This window comes from Magallana gigas, chromosome 2, assembly GCF_963853765.1.
Source record: "Magallana gigas chromosome 2, xbMagGiga1.1, whole genome shotgun sequence".
Lineage (NCBI taxonomy): Eukaryota > Metazoa > Mollusca > Bivalvia > Ostreida > Ostreidae > Magallana > Magallana gigas.
In genome coordinates this window covers 60,673,981-60,693,918 of record NC_088854.1, presented here as the reverse complement: position 1 = coordinate 60,693,918, position 19,938 = coordinate 60,673,981, and the positions used below count along the sequence as shown (strand labels likewise).

Genomic DNA, 19,938 nt, shown 5'->3' with positions numbered 1-19,938 from the left:
TATAAATAACAAATTGATAGATTTCGTGTTAGTGTAAGTTCTACATACACTGAACTTATTAAAAAATTCCTTTCTAATTGATGAAAGGGTCCAAAATTCTGTCATGATATGTACACCATAATTCCAACACTGATTAGTTTTCTAGAAACACAAACAAGTTTTAGCACTTTAAGGGAACATGCACTTGTATTTAATAGAATCTGAGATATAATCTAAATGAATAACGAATGAAACAAATAGAACCTTCGGAATACCTTGATGATTACCATAAGAATCGTGATATGGCATAATTTTCTCAAACCTGGCGCTTCTGATGTCACTAGAATATTGATAGATGTGAGCAGAAGCGTCTCTAGAAATAATGAAATGACAATTAATATTGATTAGGCCGATCGTGTAGCATGCTGTAGAATCATCAGGTCCTTATCTCGCCTCTCCAGCGGAAGCTCGCCGCTCGTCACCGTCCCCCTTAATCATGGCGGCCTTCCTCGCCGGACCTCGGCTAACGACGTTATCACTCGATTACTTTTACATGCAATTACATTTATGTCAGATCCGAACCATTTCCAAAAACAACCATCTTAATGAAAACTCGAAGCTGTAATTCACTGCAATACACTCGGGGAGGATTCGTTTTACCTGAGTTTAACAGGATCTGGTTGCGAGGGCTTTTTAAGACCCTGACCAATGAAATCCTCAGATAATGGATATAACAGCCACGTAGAGAGTGAGACTCTGAGACCGCTCTGTGTAGTACTTGTGTCTGTCCCGCATTGATTCCGCCTGTGTTACGGCTCTAATAACTATATCCTCTTGCTCGCTCGTTGTGTGCGTTTGGTGGCAACGTGACGAAGTAGCCGTGAAGTTGATTCTGTTCACTGAACACCCTACAAGATGAAGCCGGATTGCCGTATCTTCACCTTCTTGATTTTATCTTTTACTTTATTTCAAGATACTCAAGGTAAGTTCCTACGAAATTCAAATACTTTTGATAAAATATTCTTTTTTTATTTCAGACTGTTGATATTAAACGGTGAATTTCACTTCAATTTTTTTTATCGTACACCCATTTTAATAAGAAACTGTTATAGTATATTTGTATATTTTGCTTGATTGAAAGTACGTTCCAGTGTATGTCAAAAAGAGAAGAAAACAGATTATTTTTGTTTGGAGTGTCCAATGATGATAATCTTTGTGTGATTGCTATTCACATTTGTTTGAATTCCAATTATATCGTTCCCTATAAATTATTATTGGTACCTGCATGTTCTCATTCCGCCACGATATGGTCATAGTAAGGCATCAATAGAATTGGTACCTGTCCTCGTTATACCACGATATGGTCATAACAAGGCATAATAGAACTTTACTAGGAACAAGAAAACGACGGATTTTCCGCCATTATCCCAACAAATGAATCGGTTCGGGAATTAATGGTTTCCCGCGCTCCAGATCTCTCATTAAACAGAATCCCGTTTTTGTCTCCGTGAAGCCTCTCAGAATTAGAGCGGTGCCTGCGACATGTGAAACCACTCCATCCTGTCCAATTGATCATTACAGTTATATAATTAACATCAAAGGGACGCCGTACCACTGAGAGCTTCAAAACATCTGGAATTCTTTGACTGGGAAATTAAGTAGAATGATAATCAAATTGTTTTAACAGAGGATTTATCGGGAGGTGTTTGCTGCAGTAACAGTAGCATTACTATGCACGATGTTATAAAATACAAGGTATTAAGTTTATAAATGGATGAATAAGTTCTCTTCATAGTTTTCCTGCTATTTTTACTTCGACGTCTTATTTCTCAATTTATAACAACGGTGTCAAAGTTATCAGGAACAACGACCAAATCTTCAAGCGGAGGGGAAAATTAATTTCTCTGACACCAGAAACAATCTTCTCGGCTCTGACGTTTGGAAACATAATTGAATTACCGGGTTGGTTCCAGGACTTATACCACAATACATGTGATATATTCTACAGAGTTTGGAGATTATAAATCTTCCTCAGCAAGGACATGCTTTATGTTTTCTTTCTCCTAGTAAAATCAAAGTCTTTTTTCATTCTCCGAAGTTAATGATTATCAAACATTATATCCGATTGTGGACATGTTTTATAACCAAATTAAACCGATATTTTAACAAAAATGAAAATGTGTAAGAATGTGAAGAAAAAAATAAATCACATTATTTTGTTACTACCAAATATCATGGCTAAGACCTCCTGTTGTCTTTAATTGAGTTACATTGATATTGATTGATTTCTCTTAACGATATAGTGTATGTATGAAAATAATAGGTCCGTCTTAATGGAAACTGGTTGCATAAATTTGATATCATATAAGGACAATACAAGGAATTATTGATTTAATTTACAATTAAGCAAAGGAAAAAGGAAAGTTAAGCATCCATGAAATATAGCTATTAATTCTCCTGGGAATTAAGCCAATTAGCTCTTTCCTTTTTGATATCGCGTCTAAGATAAAGATGCTCTGGTTTCAGAATCCCCTATCACTGACTTCCGCACTGGTAAACATGCAAGAACGATTGTTGTTGTGTTTTTACTTTAAAACTCCCAATGACGAAGGCAGGTTTCGATTTTTTACATACATGGGTCAGACAACATAAACATGTTTTGTAAAACTAATTGCATCCTAGCAGGATTTTCCATCACTTTGTTTTGTTGTAACGATTAGCCAGATAACACCACAATTACAGGCTTTACAAACTGTTTATCATACACCAGCTACTTGGTTCTGACCTGGATGTTCATCTACTTTTTGGTTTATTTTGTGTAAATGGCTGCTGTTAACACATACCGATATACGTCTATAATATACATGTATTTCTATTACCAACATCAAGATATCTTTGTTTAAAATATGGGCAACATTCCAAACACACCTTTTGCACATTTCATAACACCTTGCTTATATAATTAACTATACAGCACACTAGTTCAACTTTTCAATGACTTTTCAGCACACCTGTCCAACTCTTCAATGCGTACACAGCACATCTGTCCAACTTTTCAATGCGTACACAGCACACCTGTCCTGACTTTTCAATGCGTACACAGCACACCTGTCCTGACTTTTCCAATGCGTACACAGCACACCTGTCAAACTCTTCAATGCGTACAAAGCACACCTGTCAAACTCTTCAATGCATACATAGCACACCTGTTAAACTCTTCAATGCGTACACAACACACCCGTCCAATCCTTTAATGCGTATACAGCACAAATGTCCAACATTATCAATGCGTATACAGCACACCTGTCCAATTCTTGAATGCGTATACTTCACACCTGTCCAACTCTTCAATGCGTATACAACACACCTGTCCAACTCTATAATGTTTATATCGTAAACCTGTCAAACACTTCAATGCGTACACAGCACACCTGTTCAACTCTTCAATGCGTATACCGCGCACCTTATCAACAATGCTATATCTATACTACTCACTCAACCTATTGTCAATATTTGAGAAATCAATAATTTTTTCCGATTTTCTTATATTTATAAATAATATCTTTTAAATATCTTCTTTATGTAGAAATTTTGACACCGAGTTTTCTATTTTGATATCAATAGCTTCCCATTACATTATCTAAAGTATCTAGATATAAAATTCCTACACTTCGGTGTCGATGCGTCTGTTACAACTCACCTTGAAAAATTACGAACTTTGGTAAAAAAAAATTTAAAGCGTGTTAATTTTGGGACCAATTGAAAGTCAACGCACTTTGAAAAACATATTTTCAAAGTGCGTTGAAATTGTCGATATCAACGCACTTTGAAAAAAAAAATTCAGAGTTTGGTCGAAATATTTGATATTTTTATATACAATAAATAAATGTTTTAAAATTGTTTAGCTCAAAGTGATGTATTTAAAAAGGAACACTATTCATTTTCAGATAACTTGAATTATCCAAATATGACAATACCGCATAAGTTAGCAACTGCCTTTCGCTTTTTCGTGTATCCAGCAAATAAAATTTTTATCTGGTACATTGTACTATGTCAGAAACGAAAATGATTTTTAAATATTAATAATGGAGATCAATGTATAAAACATTTCAACTGGCTTCAATCGAATGTGCTTTTAAACAAACATGAGGTGAAAAAAGGATTCGTTAGTGATGTTTATCAAAAACAATATAATTATTTAGAACATCAGTGCGAGAAAAAAAAAACTACACACAAATGCCTATTTCAAAGTTTATATTTAATTAAATGTTTGGCAATGTAACTTTTTTTATATAAAGTGATTACTGCAACAGTATTGACTTTGAACATAGGATTTATGTTGAAAATTTTTAGATTCTTTAACATACCTTTGGAGAAATTATTGTTTGACCAGCTCGTTTTTTCAATATAACAAAGCGTATTTCATTTTTCGTTCTTATACCTTTACTCCAGGTTGCTGAATATCATGTTTTGGGAGGAAAGATGAGGGGTAGGGGACCTGTAATCAATCAATGATGGTACGGATATGTATGTGATGTGTTTACATAATATTCATTTTGGTTCAAGTGCCCACAATTAAGAAATATGACATTGTAAAGACAACCTTTTCCCGCCATTTTTTGCATTTTTAGCGTAAAACAGCTTGTTTTCAAGCAGTTTTTCCTTCCGAAAACATAGAGCGCATTCTTGAACAAATAAAATATTTTAATTGGAGATGTATCTAGCCAAGACTAATAAGTGACGAAAAATTTTTCCTTGTTCAAGCATGCGCTCTATATTTCCCATTCGTAAATAGATAATTAAAATGTCAATTGTTGGCTGATTTTGATTGAATTATAGAAATGGCGTCACTTCTGACGTCATATACTGCCAGTGAGTGCAAATAAATCAAATAAATAGATGAAAAATATATTTTATATCAAGTCTTCTAAAAAATTAGTTAACATTTTATTTTACCCGAAACACTTAAAAAATGGCAAATTATGGGGGCCAAATTTAACTCTTATCATATATAGTTCTTTGTGATTTACACATATTTTTTCAAAGTGCGTTAAGTGTCTAAATAAGAAAAAATTATGTACCTTTATAACGCACTTCGAAAAAAAAAATTCAAAGACAATCCAACCGAAATCGCAAATCATCACCTTGTATAAGATATCTACTAAATGAACTAGATACTATATACTATATCAATATCTGTACAAGAATACATGTATACTAGTAGGTATAGTGAGAAATACCTATGTAACGGTCGCACAGAGTCGTAAAACAACATACATTCTATTGCCAGTTTCAAGGAATGATCACTTCTAAGTTTACTCGCCATTTTTTCTATTTTTCCAGGGGGTGATTTGTAATTACAAGAATCCCCATACCACTCTTGCATTATAAACTAAACAGTATATTAAGAGGAGTTGTAGGAGACAGCCATCCCAGTGAGTGAGATCGTGAGAGAGCGGAGTGTTGATTCATCGGCGGAAACTAATCTAGACCAAGAGAAAAATCCACATTCATTTGTCAGAGAAATCTATTGTGGGCCTCTCGTAATAAAAGACTATAATGGTATCGATGGAAAAATCGGAACAAATAAAAGAGAGAATGAATTCATTTCCAGAAACGCTGGAGAAAAGAATCCTTTTCAATTATGTCAATCCTGTTCTATACAGAGTTATGGTCCTTTGTAAGAGTGTAAGGAAGCTGCACTTTCCAGGATTGCTTTGTGGTGTCTCTGCGGAGAAATGATACATGTAAATGTCAAAACCAGACCCGGACAGAAAACGGGACTGTCAGACGAGATACAATATAAAACAAGTTTATTATGATAGGCGAATAAACGCCAAATAAAGCAATTACACGGAGGTTTCCCCTGGGACTGGAAAAAGCTGCTCATGTAAAAGAATAAAAGAATACCCTAAAAAAATGTGTTCACTCGATCTCTGCTGCTTCTACAGACGTTTACAATCTTGTTTTTTCTTTTAAGTACCTGATTAATTTTACAATATCATGTCAGAACAGATAAAATATCATAACCTCCTTACCCATAAAAAGCAACAGATATTTTTTACGAAACATGACCTAACAAAATTGGTCTTTATAATATTAAGTAAAGATAACTCCAATACTAGTAATTTTATTGGAAGACGGAATATCCTGTATATATCTAACGTAGGAAACATCTGTACGGATAATAGTTATAACTCTGTATATCCACAGGAAATATCTGTACGGATAATAGTTATAACTCTGTATATCCACAGGAAATATCTGTACCGATAAAAGTTATAACTCTGTATATCACCAGAAAATAACTGTACGGATAATAGTTATAACGCTGTATATCCACAGGAAATATCTGTACAGATAATAGTTATTACTCTGTATATCCACAGGAAATATCTGTACGGATAATAGTTATAACTCTGTATATCTACAAGAAATATCTGTACAGATAAGTTATAACTATGTATATATCACCAGGAAATATCTGTAAAGATAATAGTTATAACTCTGTATATCCACAGGAAACGTCTGTACGGATAATAGTTATAACTCTGTATATCACCAGAAAATATCTGTACAGATAATAGTTATAACTCTGTATATCCACAGGAAATATCTGTACGGATGATAGTTATAACTCTGTATATCCACAGGAAATATCTGTACGGATAATAGTTATAACTCTGTATATCCACAGGAAATATCTGTACGGATAATAGTGATAACTCTGTATATCTACAGGAAATATCTGTACAGATAAGTTATAACTCTGTATATATCACCAGGAAATATCTGTAAAGATAATAGTTATAACTCTGTATATCCACAAAAAATATCTGTGCGGATAATAGTTATAACTATGTATATCCACAGGAAATATCTGTACGATAATAGTTATAACTCTGTATATCACCACAAAATATTTGTACAGATAATAGTTATAACTCTGTATATCCACAGGAAATATCTGTACGGATGATAGTTATAACTCTGTATATCCACAGGAAATATCTGTACGGATAATAGTGATAACTCTGTATATCCACAGGAAATATCTGTACGGATAATAGTGATAACTCTGTATATCTACAGGAAATATCTGTACAGATAAGTTATAACTCTGTATATATCACCAGGAAATATCTGTACAGATAATAGTTATAACTCTGTATATCCACAGGAAATATCTGTACGGATAATAGTTATAACTATGTATATCCACAGGAAATATCTGTACAGATAATAGTTAGAACTCTGTAAATATCACCAGGCAATATCTGTACGGATAATAGTTATAACTCTGTATATCACCAGAAAATATTTGTACAGATAATAGTGATAACTCTGTATATCCACAGGAAATATCTGTACGGATAATAGTTATAACTCTGTATATCACCAGGAAATATCTGTACGGATAATAGTGATAACTCTGTATATCCACAGGAAATATCTGTACGGATGATAGTTATAACTCTGTATATATCACAGGAAATATCTGTACAGATAATAGTTATAACTCTGTATATCCACAGGAAACGTATGTTAGGATAATAGTTATAACTCTGTATATCCACAGGATTTGTGTGTACGGATAATAGTTATAACTCTGTATATCCACAGGCAATATTTGTACGGATAATAGTTATAACTCTGTATATCCACAGGAAATGTCTGTACGGATAATAGTTATAACTCTGTATATCTACAGGAAATGTACGGATAATACTGTCATGTTGTAAACTTTTAATTCACTGGATGGGTGTAAATACAAAATTTACAACAAGACAACTGTACGACTAATATATAATATAACTCTGTATATCCACAATAAACATATGTACGGATAATAGTTATCAATAGTTATAATTCTGTTTATGCACAGGAAACGACTGTCCTGAGCGGGTCCCTAACCCGGGCCGGGAATGCCAGAAGGCGTGTCACCCGGATGACAACCCCTGCAAGAGTGGACGGAAAACGTGCGAGTGTGATGGCCTATGTGGTTATAGCTGTATAAGCCAGAGTAAGTGTCAATTCAATTAACTCATTTATTCTCTCAAAGCTATGTAAATCGTCAGAAACTCCACAGATTTTGTTTCGTTATTAAATCTGAAGCGTGAAAAACGTTGTCTTATTCAAGTACATGTATTATGCTAAAAAGAAAGCATATTAAAAGTTTAGAAAGCTTACTTTCTTGATTTGAAAAAAAGTGAACTCGTGGTTATTTTTTTTTATAAGATTTACTTTGTCTGGAAACATTTAGAATTATTATAGATCATATATTTTCTTAAGGCTGCGATATCGAAGGAGTAGATTTATTATTAACCACATAGTGTAGAATAATTAATTCGCAAAGATTGTTTACACACTGAATTTAATTTTTCGATTGAACAAAATTATGACATGATGCAGAATTTGGTAAATGATGTAGATAAAGAGACATGCGTCATAGTTGATTATCACACGAGGCAGCATGGCCTAAAACGGGTCACGACAGATATGTAATTTTAGATTTCACACCCTGAAGACAACCACAGTACGGGTACGGCGTTGAGAGGTTGTTCAATAAAAGCGACATATAACAAGGACATCGCTGTGTCTGTTTCATCCACCACTGGTTTTTTTATTCAGATCATAGATGTGAGAACTTGGCGAGAACGATCCCCAATGGGCGTGTGAACATCAAGCCCCAGAACATGTTCGGGGGAATTGCCACCTATGAGTGTGAATGGGGGTACGAAATCCGGGGTCAGAAGGACCGGGTGTGTCGTGGGGACGAGAAATGGGAAGGAGAGGCCCCCAGTTGTGTCCTGTCTAAAGGAAGCGGCCAGCCAATACTTAGTAGGTCCTTATTTATACTTAGTATGTCCCTACCAATACTTAATGTTTCTTTATCTTAGTATGTCCTAACCAATTCTTTGTATGTCCTTGCTAATGCTTAGTGTGTCCCTACCAATACTTAGTGTTTTTCTTTATCAATACTTGTGCGTCCTTGACAATGCTTAGTAAGTCATGTCCTTCCCAATACTTAGTGTCCTTAACAATACTTAGTATGTCCTTACCAATATTTGTATGTCCTTACCAATACTTAGTATGTCCTTACAATATTTGTATGTCCTTACCAATACTAAGTATGTCCCTACCAATACTGAAGATGTCCCCACCAATACTTAGTATGTCCCTACCAAAACGTAGTGTATTTTACCAATGCTTAGTAAGTCTCAACAAATATTTGTATGTCCTAACCAAATAGTTTGTACCTAGAAATACTTAGTTTGTCCTCACCAATACTTAGTATGTCCCTACCAATTCATAGTGTGTCCTTACCAATACTTAGTGTGTTTTTACCAATGCTTAGTAAGTCTTAACCAATATTTGTATGTCCTTACCTAAAAGTGTGTCCCTACAAATACTTAGTGTCTCCCTACCAATACTTACTATGTCCCTAGAAATACTTAGTTTGTCCTTACCAATACTTAGTTTGTCCTTACCAATGCTTAGTTTGTCCTTACCAATACTTAGTGTGTTTTTACCAATGCTTAGTAAGTCTTTACCAATATGTGTATGTCCTTACTAAAAACTATGTCCTTACCCATACTTAGTGAGTCCTTACTAATACTTATAATGTCCTTACTACATGTAGTACTTAGTGTGTAGAAAATCACGAAAATATTTTTCGCCGTTCTCGGGTTACATAATTTTGTCAGGCTTATACTAGTACTTAGTGTGTAGAAAATCACGAAAATATTTTTCGCCATTCTCGGGTTACATAATTTTGTCAGGCTTATTGAGCGATCTTGGTGACAGGTACATATTTTACTTGAAGGTAAAGAGGGCTGTAACTCCCCTCCCGTCATAGAATACGCCATCCACAACGGACGGGAACTGGGGGAGGGGGAGCGATACCCCTCGGGGACCATGCTCGAGTACTCCTGTATCGAGGGCTTCATGAGGGGCTCGGACTATGTGGAGAGGGCGTGGTGCATTGCGGATGGGGAATGGGTCGGACCAAAGATGGTTTGTCAAGGTAGACCGCATTAAATCTCAGCATGTTAATTGTATCAGTAAATTCAACATTTTACGAAACATGGCATAGCCTGCTCATAACCAATTATAGATGCTCTCAACTGTACATTCTTCATTTATATTTTGGTTAGCTGCTGGCTGTCCCAAGCCCCCGGAGCCACTGAATGGAGGGGTCATAATCCCTGCCTCAACAGGGGTCAATGCTGTTGTCAGGTACTACTGTAATCCGGGCTTTGAGCTTATCGGAAGGTCAGAGCGCATCTGTGAATCAGACAGCACATGGACAGGAAATGAGCCTCGATGTGAAAAGGGAGGAAGTGGTAGGCTTTTGAATTTTTATCCAATATATTGAAAGGTTGTGAAAATCAGAGATTTTGGAGTCGCCTAAAAAGCAGTATCCAAGTATGAAATTATATGAACATGACCTAGACTCTTTTAAAAAATAACTAAGCATCGTTTATTTTTCGTTTGCTTGATACCGTCGTTCAGACAAAATGAAATTTCAAATTATCTTTTCGGCAATTAAAGGAGGAGTTGGGATTATGGTCAGCAAATCACTGCTGATGTAACATTAAATGTATTTATTATGAATATGTTATAGTTGATTTGTAAAGGTACTGTCTTTTGATGTTTCAGAAACTTGTGGCCCGCCTCCGTACGTTGTGCGAGCCTTCCACGACTCTGAGGGGATCTCGAGGTTCCCCCTGGGGAGTCAGGTCACTTACCGGTGTCAGGACGGGTTCACGCTGACAGAGAGGTTTGCCCACACCCGGGCCTTGTGTGACCACGGGGAGAGGTGGGAGGGCCCACGAATGTCCTGTAAACGTAAGGTTCCCCGAATGCTGTCATTTCAACAATATTCGTTGGATACTAATGTTCGTTGTCGAGTATTAAAAAAACGAAGGTTTGTTAAATTTTAAAAAATGAAACGCATCTTTAAAAACTGCGAACGATAGCATTGTCTAGCCGCCTAACTAAAAGTCATTTTTTGAATGTTGTCCAATTAAAGTTATTTTTTTTTTATTAAATGTTATTTTCATTAAATATAAATGATTTGGTCAAACAAAGAGAGATAACTTTGTATTTGGGTGAAAATAGCGCAAGCCCAATTCATAATAGAATATAACGCAAAACGGAAATGTTTTTTAAAACAACTCCCCCCCCCCCCCCCCCCCCCCCCCCCCCCCCCCCCGAGAAACAAAAATTCCTTTTGAGGGGTTTTAATTATTGTTATTTAGCATATTTTTACATAAGGGTTTGTTGTTTCATGGGGGAACATATTTCTACAGACCGAAATACATTCCAAAAAAAGAATTTTGCTTTGTAAATTTTCGATAATATTTTCCTCATTCATAGAGACCGATTTCAATGAAATTTTTTAAGACCCCACGTTAGCAAAACTTTTGTTTTAAAATAAATAACTTGATTACAAATTTTATTTCGATATAAATTGATTAGGATTTAATTATACTTTTTAGTAGAAAACTTAGGTTTTGTATATCTGACAGAAATTCCGAAATATTTGGATGTAAAATGTATGCGGGAAACAGGCGTTTGCGTATGCAGTTCTTCTACATTTGCTAGAAATTTAAATTATATCAGCAAAAGTCTGAAGAATACAAAATTGTTGAAAATGGATGTTCATGAATTTTAATGACGCCACAGTTTATCACATTATGTATCCAATTAGAATGTCTTGATTCCCCAGTTAAGCTGCATGCAGGTAGCTCTTATCCGAAACTTTACTTAATACTTATTGAACATGATATATTAAAGTTGTGTATGGTGACAACGACGCTTACGTAATGCTACGTGCCCACTATTATTATCATTATACAAAATTGATAAAGCGCCATATATATAAAATTACTCTAAAGCGCTTGTAAAAATCAATGCTGTGCTGTCTCTGTACTCAATGAAATAAAGTTTAAAATGCGTAAATACTTAAGAATAGTCTGGATAAGCCTTGCTAAAAAGATAAGTTTTCAATATTTTTTTAGAACGAATAAAATTTTCCTCTAATTTAAGATTTTGGGGAAGGCTGTTCCACAATGTAGAACTGGCTACGTCGGACCGCCTGTCACCATTCGACCTAATCCGCGCACGCGACTGAACAAGGAGCATAGAGCTCACGATTAGCGTTGCGATTGATATCGCAGTCTAAGTCGTAGACTAATTGTAGTTATCGTGCCACATCTCACTAAATCTTAGGGTTTGTCGCGACAATCTTGTTGATCGTAGACTTTTTTGACTGTCAAAAGAATTTCAAGATCAACACGAATATTTACAATCGTAATAATTCGTTAGCATCGTTTCATATCGCATTGCGTCTTTACCAAGCTCAGTAGGTCACATTTTAATCGTGCCTCCCTAATCGTAATGATGTGACTCGATCTTGGAGGGGACAAACACCATATTGGGCTGTGTCCTGTTGTGATATGTTAATATAATTATTAAGGCTATATAGATATATCTTTCGGGGTCCAAACGTAGATCAACTTCCATATTGATCGCGAACAAAACCGCCATCTATACCATGCCCAATCGCAATAGAGCACATCAGTTTGTAATGAACGTATCGTAATGCATAAAAACGCATCTGCACGTACATGTACACATACACATACTCGTGTCGTAATGTTCGGATCAGATCGGGCTCCAATCGGGAATCCTATCTGGACAATCTCATCAGAACGTACTAGTATGTCATCGTATCTAACTGGCAGTGAGAAAGGCTATCTGACAGATCGCGTCACCCTTTCTAATATGTCAATCGTTACTTTCTAATATGTCAATCGAAAGCTCAACGAATCGCAGAAGGACGTTTCGACCCCCATCAAATAGTTTCGACGATCAGTTAGGATTTGTCGATCGCGGTGCTCGTTAAGATCGCACCAACATGGGAACCTAGCATTAGGTAATTTTCTAATCACTATTATTAAAGAGTTAACATCTGTATGTACATGTATATCTACTACACATTGCCTCGGTTTACGTTCTTCCAGCGGTTGAATGTGGATTCCCGAACACGGTGGAGAACGGGCGCATCACCGGGATAGACTTCACCTACCCCCACACCGTACAGTTTGTGTGTAACGAGGGGTACCGGCTGGTCGGAAACGACAGTACCACGTGTCAGGCCAGCGGTCAGTGGTCCGCCGAGTCCCCCACCTGTTTGGGTAGGTACGCCACCCCCACGGATTGACTGTAACTGAAAACAAACATTAACAAAAGAGTACGGTCTCTAGTGGCATCATTACACAGAAACGATTTCATGCTAGATTATCTTTAAATATTCTTTCGTTTGGTCTTTGCATGCCAATATTTGTGTCGGTTGGAAAGATGCACAAAATTTTAATTATTTAAAAGTTTTTGCAAGGTATCAAATTTCAATAAAAGCATTATCCTTAGTATATAAGTAAAAATGTCTTGAGTCTGTAATCTATTTGACAGTCGGTCAGAACGAGCAAACACACATTGACCTAAGTGTTCTTACTTTGTCTAAACCTTCAATACCATTCATTAGCGAGCTCACATTGCCTCCTACCTATTAACAGAATCAAAATGTTTAATGGCTTCCTTTACGAATTTCGCTCCAACAGTAGCAATGTCCTTTTTGCTCTCCTCCAGCTATCGACTGCCCTTCCCTACAGGCCCCGGTGGGTGGGAGGATACGGGGCTCCGGTAACGCGTTCGGCACCGTCCTACGGTTTGAGTGTGACGATGGTCTACAGTTGGAGGGCTCCATTGAAAGACGATGTCTGCAAAATGGAGAATGGAGCGGAAATGACGTCAAATGCACAGGTATGGAACGGAGATTTAAAGCAGGTTGAAATTTTGAAAGCAGATAAAATTTGTATACATAACTAAATGTAGGAGGCAATTGAGGTAATGAAATACAATGTTATTAACGTTATTGAACCATGTTAAATTGTTCACTTATTTGAACACTTTGCATCTTTGTTACTACGCTCAGAGTGCGAAGGTCAGCAGCAAAACCCCTCCCACCATTGTTATCATACAGCATCATATAAATATAGAATGGTTTGTTTTGTTTATAAAGCAGAAATCGACTGTGGCTGGCCAAAAAACTTCTGGAATGGTTACGTTCTCGGAGAGAAGACCACACTAGGCTCCACTCTTTTCTTTAGGTAAGTTCCAAGGGGTTTTTTTTCCTTCAAATTTCTGCCCATGCCAAAATACTCGTTCATAAGCTGAACGTAGGTGGGTGCTCAGTATTTGTTTAAAAATTTAGACTTTTTTATATTTTTATTGATTTTAAATCTTGAGGTAAAGTCTAGGTAAACTTCTCTTGCTTTCAGCTGTGTGGTAAGAACGACGTTTGATGGGTCTTACTTTGAGACAAAATGTGTGAGCCCCGGACAATGGTCCAACCCGCCGCCGACATGCTGGGGTGAGGACTCACAGTCCACAAATAATCATATCCAATCATCACTCAATCTGTTTTTGGTTTCACTGAAAACGAGAGTGCAATTTTTAAATTCACTTTTGTTCTGTTTATCTCTGTTCCTTTAGGCCAGTGCTCCATTCCAAACATCGAATTTGCAGACATTAATGGCTATCCAGTGGGGACTTGGATCAACCACGGAAAAACTTTTGAGTACACCTGTAAAAACGGGTTGGTCCCGGTCCATTCAAGCATTGTGACATGTTATAACGGGACCTTCAATCCCGGACCGCCAAAATGTGTCCCGGGTATATTTGTTTTATTTTTTTTATGAATGTTGGTGGAAAAGTTGTATACAAATAATTCTTATTTACTTTGACGTGTTCATTTCATGACTTTTATTTCATTTTCCTGTATTTTGACAAGCGCCCTGTCCTTCTCCCCCGCCTTACGTAGAGAACGGGATCCGCCTCTTCATTGGACAGGAACACGGCCGCCGGGCGCGCTACATCTGTAACAATGGCTTCCGTCTGTCGGGCATGACCCAGAGCTCGCCCTATCTGATCTGTGACAAGGGCCAGTGGAAGGGCGGTAACCCCGCGTGTCAGGAATGTGAGTACAATCTGAAATGTCGGCAAAAAAAATAAAGATCCTCCACTGATGTTCATTATTCAATGAAACAAAACAGCATAGATATAAAAAAGTTGAGAGAACATTACATTCAAATGAGAATCGATGATCTTTAAGACAATATTTTGGTTTTCATTTGTTTTCTGTTGACTGAGATATTATTATAATAAAAACTGTTTGCAGTCTATTGCCCCAATCCCGGGACTATCACAAACGGGAAAATCTACAAGAAGGAACCGAACAACATCCGGTTTAACTTCCCCCGGTACATTACGACCATCAAACACGGACAGCGCCTCGAGTTCAAGTGTGATCCGGGCTACCAGATTTCCGGGGCCAGTGGCGCCACCTGTATTAACGGCCAGTGGATCCCTCCGCTAGGGGAAGCTGCGTCCCACTGTAAGCCTCAGCAGTACCTCCCCATCCCCCTCCGATGGACCCCCATACCAAACAGGAATTTCTACGAAACATGAGACAATTTTTTTATATTCCTGCAAGGGTTCATTTGTTGGAATTTTACTCTCGAAGCCAACAGTGCCTTTCTGTGATGTGTCCTTACGTCATCAAACCATGTCGTACAATGTCTGTGTATTCATGAGTATTTCAACATTATCAATTTATTAGTATCTCGATTTTTTTTTATTAAATATCATTTTTTGCACAAAATATACTTATGAACAGATACCGGTATTTTCGTCATGCGAATCTTATCATCCATTAAGATTGGGCTCGAACTCTACGCTTCCAGGAATGTAGTTGTTAAAAGAAGTATAGTAAAATAATAATATATTCACTGACAACGATAACCTTAACCCTACAGTCAACTTTAATAAACTTTAAAGACTTCTAAGTTGAAATTCGTTGAAAGGTATTGCGCCTCTCTCTCTCTCTCTCTCTCTCTCTCTCTCTCTCTCTCTCTCTCTCTCTCTCCACACAACAATACAAGTTGTCTCGCTTAGACTGTTGTCCATTTACGAAAAAAAGAAAAAAAAACAAGTCACTCTCTGTGTTGCAATTTTTGTCATGATATCAAACGTAAACTTCTAGTTTTTGATTTATTGAACAAGGTTTACCCACCGGTTGGTTGTTTTTTACAGGGAATGGTTCGCAGATCTTTCTATAAATAAAAAGAAAAACAACCTCGGATAATTGTATTTATATTGAAAAGTCAAACACCTGAACTAACTTACTTTTAATCACAGAGGCCTATCATGATTTTAACAAGAGTTCTTACACAGGCAATGGTCGGTACATGAAAAATGTGGAAATACGTACATGTGCAGTAATTAACTCTACATGTGCAGTAATTAACTCCACATTATTATAAGATGGAAGTAAATTCTAAAGTTAACTTTGCGACAATTGAATAATTTCTTGAAGTCGAATGACTCTTAGACTGTTCCGGCTATTCTGCTCTTTTACTTCTGATCGTAAATACAGAATATCTAAGTACTATTATTTTGAATGTAAATACAGTATACTACACGTAGTATCTAACTACTTTACTTTTAATCGTTAATGCAGAACATCTAAATACTAAATCCTTCGTTATCCTGGAAGTTTTCCTAACAGACCCTAATATGGTTAAAAATACGTCAAATTTTCATTTATTTATTTTTCAATTTTATACTGTAAACTGTATTTTTGTCCATCGGAATTTTTTCTTTTAAATATATGTACGTGAAATTTGTAGTAAAATGTCACCAAAAAAGTTGTTCATTTTATTTGTTTGTTCCAGGGATTATATGAAAGTCCAATTTTGAATTGTTTCATCTCCTCCAATCGTCCATTAAATATAAGTATTTAAATTTCCGACACTCCTCTCTGTATGTTCCTTCAACAAACTTCTATGTAAATCCGAACCTTGCTTTGTTATAAGCAGAGAGACTTTCATTTTATCATTGTTAATAATTTACCACCTTTACACACCCAAGATACAATTTTCTAGCACACGAACATTACTAACAGTGTTTATTATAGAAAAACAATGTATATTAAAGTGTTTCAATTTTCAAAAAGACTAACTTTAAAAAAACCCTGTGTAAATCATTCGCAGTTGATTTAAAAAAATATTTGTTTTATTACCAGTACTTATATATTTATTTATTATATGTGTTTTTTGCACATTATAAAAGAGCAAATCTAACATTGTTTCTTTGATTAAAAAGTGCAATCACAGGAGAATTGTGTCCCCTTGTTTGTTTATCCAAAATTATTATAATGGGTTGTTATTAGATCAATACATGGTGTATGTGATAGACAATCGAACGGATAAAGTGTCCCTGCGGTTGCCATATTTGACTTTTTCTTTAATATATTTTCTCATGGATGATGACGTAAACTTGAAACAAAGAATGTGCTCCAAGTCACCATGACCTTCACACATGACTCAGTGTGACCTTCACACATGACTCATTGTGACCTTCACACAGGGCTTGTTGTGGCATTTACACACGAGTCATTGTGGAAACGCCACACATGACTCATTGTGACCATCACCCACAACTCGTTTTGACCTGCACACATGGCTCATTATGACCATTACACATGACCCATTGTGACCTTTAAACATGAGTCATTGTATGACCTTCACACACGACTCATTGTAACCTTTACACATGACTCATTCGACTAAGAACTCTTCGCCGTGTTCCAGAGTTTAGAGGTCTCTTCAGCACAAGCAGACACTGTATGGTCATCTTTTGGGGGGACGGGGAGCGGAACTTTGATATGAAGAGAAAACATTGATCGAAGGGAGGGCACCGACCAGATTTTCCACAAAATATCTCGGCCAGTATTGTAGCATTCCACCAAGTCAACCACGTCCCTGGGTGCCATTATCCTATCCCCTTAAAATATTGCCATGCATAAAGCAAGTGCGGGAAGTTCTACCTACAACTGGTAAAAATCATTTAGATCTTCATCTGGTGCACACCGAACTGTCAATACTGGCATAATGAGGAGAGTAGATATGTAACTACCAGGGACTGTCGTAGACTACCGTTCTACCGTGTCAATGACCTAGGATGTCAAGAATAGAGGTCATTAACGTTATGCTGCGATCACGTGCTTCACTGAGACAAGTGCGTGTTTAATTACATGTGATTGCGCGGATCAAGAAGGGAGGGGGCTCTGGAATTTTTTTTAATTCACGTAGTGAAATTCCCTGAAATAGGCATCAGACCCCTCTTGGAAAGCAAGATTATCCTCATACCCTCCCGGAAACAAATTCTGGATCCGGACATGGATATAACAGCATTTCTCAAAAATTATTTGGAATCGTATTGTTTAAATGACATATTTTTTTTTTACTCATTTATCATTCGTGAAATATTTTTTACCTCTTCATGAAAGAACTAGTTTAAGATCCCAAAGGTCAGTCCGTCACTGTTTGACTTTATATAAAGGTCTCTTGTTTCTTGTCAAAAACTATAAAGATTTCATTTAAAAGTCACGAGAACTTTACTTATTATGTTAACCTTGTCAAAACATGTAGCTCAATGGATTCATGTCACGAATTCCAATATCACTCTATGAATTACAATTATGATACAAACGATTTTTATAAAAATCAAAGAGGTGAATGAAAAATAAGCAAGATGTCTGCTCTTCCTGAAGCCGGTACAACAAGGTTCTGCTGTGAAAATGTAATAAAAAGCAGTAATTTCATCCACGTCTTTCTTTCTCAATCTTTCTTTTTCTTATTTTTTATGGGGGGGGGGGGCTAGTTAATTTGTACACATCAATCTCACATCACAGTGATATGGCTTTAAGAGACCAAGAGATTCTGTAGAATTTTTCATTCATAGGTATTATACATCTGTTTGTGAAGCGCTCCTGTAGATGATTAGTTCGTGCTGTGGTGATTTAGATGTATTATACGTATTAACCATTGTTTTATATATTATTCGTATATTAAGGGTTGTCATAGTTTTGGTCCTGTTAACTTTCCTTGTTGGACAGTTGACCAGTCGACCATGGCCGGTAAATGAAGTACCCCCAGTTTCCGTCGTCACTCAGTAACACGCGCAGTTGTATACACACTCCCGTAATGAGGCAAATTAATTCAGTCTGTATTAATTATAATCATGTCACTACTGCGCTGTTACCGCCTAGGTGCGGTATTTTTCTCATGACTGGAAAACTGTTATTATCGGAACATGAGATGTAAACATGACGGCAAAATTGTTCAAATCAAAATTTAAAAATAATATGATTGGCAGGGAATATCATACATAAACTAGCATTGTTTTTTTACAATGACGAATTAATCTCTCTCTCTCTCTCTCTCTCTCTCTCTCTCTCTCTCTCACCACACAGACACACACACACACACACACACACACACACACACACACACACAAAGGAACAGTACTCTGTCTACTGTGAGCTGTAAAAAACCCTAAGTTGTCTCTCCTTTTTCTTAACAACAAAGTTCTATGGGGCTCTCACACTTTTTTCTGTACATTGTTAATTTGTTATATATATAAATAAATTTAAGCCTTTTTTATCATCTCCACGGTTAATCGGTTCGCCTAAAGTATTAAATATTGATAAACAACCAAGATCAGGCTAATCCTGACTTCCAGTAAAGTCCGCCCAAATGGGAAAAAGTGAAACACCTAATAATAGTTTATTCTGAGAACTAGGGTAAAGACGAACGCTTAAGACAACGGGAAGTCACGTTAATGAAATTCCAATAATCAAAATAAAAAATCTGTTCTCCAGTCAGACGCGGAATTTCCGGTAGCTAGGGGCTGTCTATTTGCCAGTCCTCCGGAAAGAAGGCCGAATATCTCAACATATCGTACATCCGTGTACTGCTAAAGATGAAAATTAATTTAAACGCTCAAACTCTTGGGTCGCTTTGTCACTACTTCTCCTTATTTGGAAGC

At 36.5% G+C, this 19,938-nt stretch overlaps 1 protein-coding gene and 1 pseudogene across 4 annotated transcripts; one reads left to right on the top strand and one right to left on the bottom strand.

The window, feature by feature from the left end:
* Positions 1–464: 464 nt before the first annotated feature.
* LOC105321453 (protein lev-9) lies at positions 465–16,304 on the top strand. 4 transcript variants are annotated; one of them, XM_011419718.4, is made up of 13 exons: positions 467–961; positions 7,865–8,002; positions 8,611–8,820; positions 9,806–10,006; positions 10,137–10,325; positions 10,642–10,830; positions 13,011–13,184; positions 13,636–13,809; positions 14,069–14,156; positions 14,328–14,419; positions 14,542–14,721; positions 14,840–15,025; positions 15,227–16,304. In XM_011419718.4, exons 1-13 carry the CDS (start codon positions 895–897, stop codon positions 15,514–15,516), a joined length of 2,178 nt encoding a protein of 725 aa, XP_011418020.3. In that variant the 5' UTR covers positions 467–894; the 3' UTR covers positions 15,517–16,304. The 4 variants fall into 4 exon arrangements, with proteins under 4 accessions (XP_019920119.3, XP_011418022.3, XP_011418020.3 ...); XM_011419719.4 differs by having other exon boundaries at positions 468–961; positions 14,072–14,156; XM_020064560.3 differs by lacking the exon at positions 13,636–13,809 and having other exon boundaries at positions 465–961; positions 14,072–14,156.
* Positions 6,567–7,714, bottom strand: LOC136272596 (uncharacterized; annotated as a pseudogene).
* Positions 16,305–19,938: the final 3,634 nt, after the last annotated feature.

Excerpts from the sequence above, each read along its gene's own strand:
- LOC105321453 (XM_011419718.4), top strand. The coding sequence starts at position 895 with ATGAAGCCGGATTGCCGTATCTTCACCTTCTTGATTTTATCTTTTACT. Across the intron at positions 10,007-10,136 it reads ACCAAAGATGGTTTGTCAAG|CTGCTGGCTGTCCCAAGCCC; the intron begins GTAGACCGCATT and ends TATTTTGGTTAG. Across the intron at positions 14,157-14,327 it reads GGCTCCACTCTTTTCTTTAG|CTGTGTGGTAAGAACGACGT; the intron begins GTAAGTTCCAAG and ends TCTTGCTTTCAG.